The 9,724-nt window shown below is 60.1% G+C and overlaps 1 protein-coding gene across 1 annotated transcript; it reads left to right on the forward strand.

Annotated features, from left to right (window-relative positions):
* The first annotated feature begins 3,254 nt into the window (after positions 1-3,254).
* On the forward strand, positions 3,255-9,724 carry IHH (Indian hedgehog signaling molecule). The gene is made up of 3 exons (XM_066281201.1): positions 3,255-3,968; positions 6,376-6,637; positions 8,300-9,724. The coding sequence occupies exons 1-3, from the start codon at positions 3,648-3,650 to the stop codon at positions 8,956-8,958; spliced, it is 1,242 nt and encodes a 413-aa protein (XP_066137298.1). The 5' UTR covers positions 3,255-3,647; the 3' UTR covers positions 8,959-9,724.

The following is a 9,724-nucleotide window of genomic DNA, read 5'->3' on the forward strand; positions in this document are numbered from 1 at the left end:
GAAAATACTAATATGGTAGTCTACTAAACAGATGCTTAAGTATCAAGTTCTGTAGTGTGTTTTTCTCCCTCCCCTTCCTTCCCGCCTATTTTTCCAACTTTTACTCTTGTAAACAATAACAAAAAAATTTAATCATATAATCCGAAGAAATAGACTTTACTTTGTTCTCTTCAAAACAGAGATGATTGGGGGGTACAGGGCTCTACAAGTGAGAAAAGAAAAACGATTTTACCATCTGGCCCAGGACAGAGATATGAGGTGCCCTGAGCAGGTTCTGTTGCTGCTGCTCGGACCCCAGGCCTTCGGTGCCTCCAGAGGGGACATCTCAGTTCTCCAGCTCCCCTGCTGCCAAGAGCCTGGCCAGGATCAGAGAAAGGGCCAGACTTTGAGAAACTTAATGGCTTGGCCCAAATCAAAAGCTACCCTGCATCTACTGACCAGCTAAGAACACAGGCAGCCAAGAAATGATGAAGTTCCTTAGGCCCTAATTGGGTTAAAAGTGTTCCGGGGTCTCTGCTGAAGAAATGATGGTGCTAATGTCTCCCCTCTTCTCTCCCCCTTCCTCTCTGAAGGAGATCGGGCTGATGCTGGTCTAAATTTGAGCTTTGGCTCTTGAACCACCATTGTATCCGGAGAAAAGACAATATAGCTTTGGGATGAAAGACCGCCAGGTCCAAATCTTAACTGTGGGATCACAGGCAAGTTACTTTACTTCTAAAGCTCTAGAGTTTGTATATTTGTCAGATGAGAATAATAATTACTGTGTACAGAGGGCTTCTGTGAGGATTTATTAAGTGTTTAAAGTGCCGGCCACAGAGAGAAGATTCGGTTACTATGAATCCCATCTGCTTCTCCTAGTACACACCCTGATCAATGCTCCAAAGCCCTTCAGGCCAAGGTGGGTCTCGGGCAGCGGAGTACAATCTGAAGCAAGGAGATTGTGCAGCTGTGGAAGCACCCTCATGCCAACCCCCACCAGCACTGCAGAAGTAATTTTTATTTGACACTGGTCCTATATGTACCATAGGTTTGTATTCAACAGGACCACAGTTTAAGAGGAGAAATAAAGAGGAAGAAAGGCAAAGTTAATAAATCATTATAAAAAAGAATGTATGAAAGAATCTTAAAGACATACACTTTCACTGGGAGAAAAGAAGATTGAAAGTGAATCTAACAACTCTTCAAGACCATGCATACTAGGAGGACAATGGCTCTAGTTGCTAAGGCCAGAAAAAGGAGGAAAGAGGTGAATTTGCATTAGAGAGGTAGGAAGAAAGATTGAACTTGAGGCAATACTTGTATAGAAAATGATTATAAGAGACTAGGACAGATGAGCATGGAACCCCACAGGATTTCTCTTTGGGAACTCTGTCCAAACAGGGAGCTCCTGTTTGTCTGGGCTGGGAGAGGTACTGACCCGGCTGCATGGTCTGTCTGTCCCAGAAGTCTGAGGACGAGACGGGGGTGGGAGCATTGCAGGGATAATTAATTCCTGAACCCTGAAAAACATAAGTTAGAACATTCTGAAAGCTACATTAGAGAGACGTAGAATCCAAACGCTAATATGAGAATAAATGGGGCCTGGGAAGGAAGTACAGACAAAGCGGGGAGGGAGGGAAAGAAATAATCCATTTTGTTTCCAAGTGACACATGCCACTCCAGTCCTAAATTCCCTGTGGTGAGCCTCAGTTTCCTTGGGTTAAGCACTCTCTTCAGTGAGTCCCTTCCAATTCTGAAAATGTGTTCACAAAACTGATCTAGAGAAAATATGAGCACATCTGTGAGAAGCCACAACAGCCCGAAACCCAGGCTCTACTGGAGGAGTCAGTGTTGCACAGACAGAGGGCCAATACATCTGCTCTGGGTTCAGACCCCGCCCCACTGGACCCCTCCCTGCGCCTCACCAGGAGCAAGTTGCTTATCCTCTCTGAAATTCAAAGTTTTTATTTGTAACATGGGGATAATAATAGCTCATTTGGGGTTGTGAGGCTTCTTTATTTTTCAGGTTGTGAGTTTAAATTAAATAATGCAAAGAGAATATCTGCTATAATAATATCTAATAGTTTCCATGTATTGGGCACATAAGTACCCACAAAATGGTACCTGTTGTATTAATATTCTTGGAATTAGAATTTTAAGCCTTTTCATTTCTCATCCTTTTATTCTATTGCTATTGACTTTGTAAAATAGATTTCAACCAAATCATATGTAGTTTATTGTGAGGTTGTTTTTAACACACTCGCCTTTTGTTGAAATGAAACCTAATTCATTTAGCTTTTCTGAATGGCATAGTAACAAATACAAGCTATGTTTACTTCTCCCGCTGCCTCTGCGTGTTCTCTGTCCTTGTTAATTTGTAAAGAGAGTAATTGTTTAGCAGCCCCTTATGCTTTCTTTCTTTCTTTTCTCTCTCTCTTTCTGCATTCTTGGCGAGCCTGTCTCTGAGATCTGCACTGCCCCTCGGTACTGTGGCCAGTCGAGGTTTCTCCTTTTTTCTGTTGATATCACCATTTCGGCTGCACTTCTCTACGCCTTGGCCTACTACCCCTTTGCAATTTCATCTTGCTCCTGTTAACAGTATTTCCAACTCAAAAACCCCTACTGATTCTTCTAAGGATGAACGCCCCACTCCCAGCTTCACACCCGCCGGGCCGTGGGATGTGCACCGAGTTGATACAGAACTCAGCTCCTCTAAGCTGAGAGGGCGAGTCTTCTGGGCCAGGGTGGGGCCCCAGGTTACTAGCGGCCTCCTGCCTTTTGGGTTGACTTCCCCGCAGGGGACACCGTAGGCGGCTGTGCGGTCCCGCCACTGCCCCCCGCCCCTCGCGTCCGGCCGCGCCGTGGGTTGCGGTCGCTGTGGGGGTGGCAGCTCCTGCCCGGGAGGTTTGTGCCTGGCGGGGCACCCCGGAGCCGCGGGGAGCCCAGAGGCGCGGCCAAGGCGGGGTGGGGCGCGTCCGGGCGGGGAGGGCGAGCTCGGGCGGTGCAGGGGGCGCCGAGGGCAGCGGGCGGGCGGACTGGCGGCGCAGGAGCGCGCGGGCCGAGGGCTGGCTGGTGCCGGGGGCCGCCCGCCCGAGGGGGAGGAGGCTGGGCTGCCCTTGCTGCAGGTTCGCTGTCGAGCACACAGGAGGCAGGGACATGGGCAGGGTGCGGTCTGCGCGGGGCCCGAGCCCGGATCTCTTCCATTTCCCCTCTCACTCGGCCCCGGGCTGCGCCGCAGACGGCAGCAGCTCCCGCTCCACCCGAGTCGCCTGACCGCCGGGCCGGGGTGCTAACCGCGGGGCCCGCCAACCCGCCGGCCCGGCCAGCCCAGCCCAGCCCGGCGGCCCGCAGCCCCGCCATCCGCCGCCCCCCGCCGCCGCCGCGTTGCCAAAACAAACGGGCCGGCCTATTTATTGGCGGCGGGCGAGCCGGGCAGCTCAGAGTCGAGGCGCCGAGGGGGACAGCGCGCCGCCACCAGCCAGGGCCCCGGGCCCCCACCGCGCACCTGAGCCCCGCCGGCCCCGCGCCAGGCTGCGCAGCCCATGGCGCCCCCGCCCGGAGCCCCCCGGAGCCACCCCGCCGCTTGAGCCCCCGCAGGGCCCGGGTCGACTCGCCCACCCATCAGCCCACCAAGCGCCCTCGCCCGCTGCTCTCCCGGGCTCCCGGCCATGTCTCCCGCCCGGCTCCGGCCCCGACTGCGGTTCTGCCTGCTCCTGCTGCTGCTGCTGCTGCTGCTGGTGCCGGCGGCCGGGGGCTGCGGGCCGGGCCGGGTGGTGGGCAGCCGGCGGCGGCCGCCGCGCAAGCTCGTGCCCCTCGCCTATAAGCAGTTCAGCCCCAACGTGCCCGAGAAGACCCTGGGCGCCAGCGGGCGCTATGAAGGCAAGATCGCGCGCAGCTCGGAGCGCTTCAAGGAGCTCACCCCCAACTACAACCCCGACATCATCTTCAAGGACGAGGAGAACACGGGCGCCGACCGCCTCATGACCCAGGTGAGCGCGACCCGCCCTCCCGGGCGCCGCCGCCGAAGCACCGCCACCTGCCCGGCCCTACCCGCCCCCCTGGCACCTTTTCGCGACTGGCTGGCCCGCCCCCTGGCACCTGCCCCTCTCGCCCAGCCCAGCTGCCTCGTGTCCAAGACGGGAAAGCCGGGGGTCCCGGCGGGAGCGTCGGCAGCTCCGAGCCCGCCGATGGCTGTGAGAAGAGCTCCCGCTGCCGAGCGCCGCAGCCCGGGTTGCCCGCGGCCCCCCTGCCCTGGAGCGCTGGCCGCTCCGGCCAAACACGGTCCCCGGAGGCACCTCGGACCGCTGCCTCCTGCGCCTCCAGGACCCACCCGGTCCTTCCAGGCCTAGCCCGCCGCCCCGCTGCGCTTCTTTCATTTAGAAGCCACTGGGCACCCCCAGGAGAAGACGCTCCAGGCGCAGGGGACCCCGCGGACTTTCTTCCACGCGCTCTTGGTTTGATGCGCTGCCCCCTCCTGGAGCGGCGTCCCGGTGGGGTCTGGGGTTAAGGGACAGCGAGGAAGGTGGGTGTGGGAAAGAGAACTTGTCGGGGAGCCCACGTGTCTGCCCAGAGAGCCGAGCCGCTCAGCTGCGGTTGAAGGGTAGGGGATCGAACCCGGGCAGTCGCTGGGCTTGGTGGCTGAACTTGACGGCGGGGACGGGCTGGGTTGGAAGGGAGGGGCTCGGGTGCCGGGGAGAGAGGGAGCAGAGCTGAAGCTATAGCCCCTGCGTGCTCGGACCGCGCTCAACACCGGCGCTGGGGTGCTGGTAGGGCGGTGAGGGCTTTGGGGGTGAGGGCGGAGGCACACACTTTCTTCCCTGCAACCCGGTCCTCGGAGAAAGAGACCTCAGTCCCCCTCCGCAGCGGCCTCCCGGGCTTCCCCCGCGAGAAGACAGCGCACGCTCTGAGTGCTGTAGGAAAAGCAGCTAGACCACGGCTTCCAGCATGCGCGCTGGCGCCGGGGCCGGCCGGCCAGTGTCGGGGCGAAGGTTGGCCGGGGTCCGGGCCGGGCCGGGCGCACAGGAATGCAGATAAGGATCCGGGCCGCGGGCTGGGCAATCATTGACAGCGCGCGCCCCGCTCCGGGCCCGAGCTGGGGGTGGAGGGGGAGAGGGGCGGGGAGCAGGGGCCGCCCGCGGACACAGGGGGGGGGGGGGCCTGGAAGCTCGGCGGCTGGAGAGCACGCGGAACTCCCTCCCGGGGCAGCGAGCGTCCCGGCTGTGCTGCTCACCGGGGAAGGCGGCAGGCCTTGGGCTGTGACCGCTGTTGGCTCCGGGGAGACCGAGTCCAAGGGTCTGTGGGGCCGGGCTCTGCGGAGCAGGGGTAGGTTGAGACACGGGCTGCCCACGCCTGGCGGCACCTCGAACTTCAAAGTCACGGGCTGTGGACGGGCCCTCTCTCTTGCCGGCCCCTCCCGCCAGCCAGCGGCGGGGTCCCCTGGACTGCAGGCCCGCGAGGAGTCAGCACCGACAGCTGATCTTTTCCGTCCGTCCCCGGGGGCGCGGTTCTAACTCTCACCCTATGTGAGGCAGGCGTGGAGCCGACTCCCTGAGATTAGAGGCACCGTTTCGGGTCTCTTTCCGGCTGAGAGTTTCTCAAAGGTGCAGAGGGCTCTGGGCCCGGGACGTTGCCTAATTATCAACCTTGCAGAGAGCCTTGTAGCGGGAGACGCTCGGCGTCGCCCTGCATCGCGCCAGGCACTAGCTTTTGCACCAACTTCTGGTTCCAAGGATGCCGTAGTTCAGGCAGGGGTGCGGGCAGGTTTTGGACATAAGAGGGTCCCAGCAGGAGCGCTTTGTGGCTCCCGGGAGACCCAGGCAGGTCCGCGACTCCCTTCCACCCCCCCCCCCCACACACACACACGCTCCGGGGGCTCCGCACCTGACGCGCCTCCAGGGCTCGTGTCCCGGGCTCAGCCCTGAGGCTACGCTGACACCTGCTGGGCGTCGTCGGCCTTGCACGCCCCGGAGGCCAGCCGCAGGCGGTCGGCTCCGCTCCCGCCCCGCCGGGTAGTGAGTCGGCCCTGGTCTCGGTGCCCCGGTGAGACAGGGCCTGGGCGCTGGGAAGTTGTAGCCCGGTCTGTGGAGGACGCGGTACCCAGAGAGGGTCAGAAAGAACCCAGAAGGGAGAAGCCACTTATCAGAAAAAGGAGCCCCCAGAGTGTACGGCCGGCCAGCCGTGCCCTCCAGGTCTGTGGCGTCGCGGTGCGGTCCAGGTGCCTGGGGCGGCCCGATGCTGTAACGGAAGGAACCAGGTTAAGGCTCCGTATTTCTAAGAGCGAGGGAGAGAGCAACTCCCCCGGTTTCCCAGCGCAGGCGAGCGCTCCGGAGGACCGCGGCTGCGCCTCCCCTGCGCGCGGGCCAGTGCCGCCCCGAACGCTGTGCTTCCCTCCCGCAGCGCTGCAAAGACCGCCTGAACTCCCTGGCCATCTCGGTGATGAACCAGTGGCCAGGCGTGAAGCTGCGAGTGACCGAGGGCTGGGACGAGGACGGCCACCACTCGGAGGAGTCGCTGCACTACGAGGGCCGTGCTGTCGACATCACCACGTCCGACCGCGATCGCAACAAGTACGGGCTGCTGGCGCGCTTGGCGGTGGAGGCCGGCTTCGACTGGGTGTATTACGAGTCCAAGGCTCACGTGCATTGCTCCGTCAAGTCCGGTGAGCCGCTGCCGGGGGACTGGGCCCGGGGCCGGGGCCGCAGGGCGTGGGCAGGCGGAGCAGGGCCCGCCGGGGCCGAGAAGGCGAAGAGACCCGCCCGGGGATGGAGGCGGGAACCCCGGGAAAGAGGACGTCGGCGGCGCTCCCCGCTTCTGCTCGTGACCTCCTGCCCTTCCCGTGCATGGTAGTGTCAGTGGCGGGAGCCTAGGGAGACAGGGCTCTGTTCCCGCGCTGCTGGGTGCCGACCGTGAGGCCCACAGTGCAGAGCCTGCCGCAGGAGGTCACGACAGAGCAAGCTGAACGGATGTGGAAGCCAGGCTGTGACAGAGACAGCCTCCCCACCCGGCACGGTGCAGAACGAGGCGGGTGGTGGGGCCAGGGGCCAGGTGGGGCCCAGACACCGGGAAGTCTGACCAGGAACCAGGAGCCCAGAGGTTCAGAACCCACAACCCGGCTGCAGGTCAGGCCCTTTAGGGCACTATGTATGCTCGGCCCAGGGGGCGCAGGCGTCCCCAACCTCTCCCCCAAGGCCCTGAAACTGGGCGTTCTGGGGCAAAGCCAGCTATGAGGGCCAGAATAAACAAAGTGGACTCAATAAAGTGGATTTTCCCACGTTTGCCGCCTTGTTGATCCGAATTGGCAGGCATTGGGGCCTCACCCCTCTCTCAAATCTTGTCAATGTCCCTGTCACCCACACTGAACGCAGTCGCGGATGCTTCAAATGGTTCCTGTGTGGTGCCAGCCTGGCTCCACGGGGTGCAGGCTCAGCCCTCCAGGCTGGCACTGGGCAGTAGTCACACCTGCAGGTGCCCTTTTTACGGCTCCTGATCGCACTGGGTCCACAGTGATGACCCCACCTCCACCCTCCCCCTTAGAACTTCCTTGCCAACGGTACCTACTTCAAGTCACATCCGCCCTTCACCTGCAAACACTGGTCCAGTGACAGCTCCCAGAGTGGCCACTCTCATTCATTATTCCTGACCCCGAAACACTGTTCTCCATCCCACCCACTGATGCCCCTGTGTCCTGTTCCCGCACAAGGACACAGTGATTTTACTCCTGCCACTCACGGAGCCAGGCTTTCCTGGAGTCTGTAGTCACCCACGGCTGGCCTGTGGCCTGTCTCTCACTTTCATGTAGACTCCAAGGGCCAGCTCTGGCACAGAACTTGGGGTGTCAGTCAAAGAGGGCAGCTTTGGGGGAGTGTCTGATCAAGGGGTGAGAAATAACGGCACATTCAGACCCCAGAGGAGCTAAGCAACTCACCTTTTCCACAAGGCTGCAGCTCTCTGAGTATCAAGTCACAGCCGACCACTGCCTGGCTCGCTGACCTCTGACCTCTCTGGCTGCTTCACAACATTGTCAGCATTGAGATCAGATGAGGGGGTTTCATCTGGGCTTCAGGGTGACCCTTTCCTTCTCACTCACTGGAGCCACAATATGCTCCTCTTACTGGCAAAGAATTAGACTGGGGAAGAGGGCAGAGATCACACTGAAGGTTGGAATAGGTACAAGACCGCATGGGAATTGGGGGTAGGGGCCAAGATATGGTGATGGAGGCTGTCTGGGAGCAAAAGGATCCGGGCTGGGCTTGGGAAGGGGGCTGTGATTCAGAATCTGAGCTCTGCATCAGTAACACCTTCGTGTCCCTTCTTCCTACAGAGCACTCGGCGGCAGCCAAGACAGGTGGCTGCTTCCCTGCCGGAGCCCAGGTGCGCCTGGAGAGCGGGGCCCGTGTGGCTTTGTCGGCCGTGAGGCCCGGAGACCGGGTGCTGGCCATGGGGGAGGATGGGAACCCCACCTTCAGCGACGTGCTCATTTTCCTGGACCGTGAGCCGGATAAGCTGAGGGCCTTCCAGGTCATCGAGACCCAGGACCCCCCGAGACGCCTGGCGCTCACGCCTGCCCACCTGCTCTTCACCGCAGACAACCACACAGAGCCGGCAGCCCACTTCCGGGCCACATTTGCCAGCCAAGTGCAGCCTGGCCAGTATGTGCTGGTGGCAGGGGTGCCAGGGCTGCAGCCTGCCCGGGTGGCAGCTGTCTCCACACATATCGACCTGGGGGCCTATGCCCCGCTAACGAGGCACGGGACACTGGTGGTAGAGGATGTGGTGGCCTCCTGCTTTGCAGCCGTGGCTGACCACCGCCTGGCCCACTTGGCCTTCTGGCCTCTGAGACTGTTTCACAGCTTAACGTGGGGCAGCTGGACCCCGGGGGAGGGTGTGCACTGGTATCCCCAGCTGCTCTACCGCCTGGGACGGCTCTTGTTGGAAGAGAGCAGCTTTCACTCGCTGGGCATAGCTGGGCCAGGCAGCTGAAAAGATCCCTCTCCGTCTTCCCAGAACTGCCCAACTGGATCCAGAGGCCCCCCTGTCAGGAGGGCGCTGGCCCTGGAAGGAACCTGAGCAAGGGTTACTGGATCCTACCGTCTCCTCCATCACAGAGATACCCCATTGAGACTTGACTGGGCAATGCCAGCGTCTCCCACCGCCATCTTGGTATAGTGACAGAGCTCCAAGCTGAGCTGGCAAAGGGATGGCTTGTCCTCCTAACCTATAGACCCCCAGGCTGGCACAGTGGGTCCCAACCCAGCAAGCTCTCATTACGGTTTTTCATACCTGCCTCCCCCAATGGGGAGAAGCCATGCCATCTGTCTTGGCCCGCCTCTGGAGGGCTTGCACCTCAGTTGATGCTGCTAGATTCCCTGGGAGCCAGCAGGGAGCTGGCTGGACTCCATGCTGCCCAGAACTAAGAAGGCTGCAGGGTGGGGCAGCCATCCTGACACATGTCCTTTCTCCCTGGCCACACTCCTTGGGACACATCCGGAGACTGTTTCTATCAGCAGGCAGAGTTCTGTGTTCCAGCCAATGTGATCGTAGGGCTTGGGACCGGGGAAATGGGCTGGATGTTCTTAGCCCTGCCCAGGCTAAACTCCCTCTTCTGCTGAACCATGACCCTCACCCCCTCTTCTGGTCAGTCTCCCCCACCTTATTTATTGGAACCGAGGGGGAAACCCATGGGAGAATTTGGGATATGTTTTGGTCTTTTCCTCCTTTTGTAATAAAAATTATTTAAGTTGTTAGA

This window comes from Saccopteryx bilineata, chromosome 5 (assembly GCF_036850765.1).
Source record: "Saccopteryx bilineata isolate mSacBil1 chromosome 5, mSacBil1_pri_phased_curated, whole genome shotgun sequence".
In the NCBI taxonomy this organism is placed as follows: Eukaryota; Metazoa; Chordata; class Mammalia; order Chiroptera; family Emballonuridae; genus Saccopteryx; species Saccopteryx bilineata.

Excerpts from the sequence above, each read along its gene's own strand:
- IHH (XM_066281201.1), top strand. The coding sequence starts at position 3,648 with ATGTCTCCCGCCCGGCTCCGGCCCCGACTGCGGTTCTGCCTGCTCCTG. Across the intron at positions 3,969-6,375 it reads CCGACCGCCTCATGACCCAG|CGCTGCAAAGACCGCCTGAA; the intron begins GTGAGCGCGACC and ends TCCCTCCCGCAG. Across the intron at positions 6,638-8,299 it reads GCATTGCTCCGTCAAGTCCG|AGCACTCGGCGGCAGCCAAG; the intron begins GTGAGCCGCTGC and ends TTCTTCCTACAG.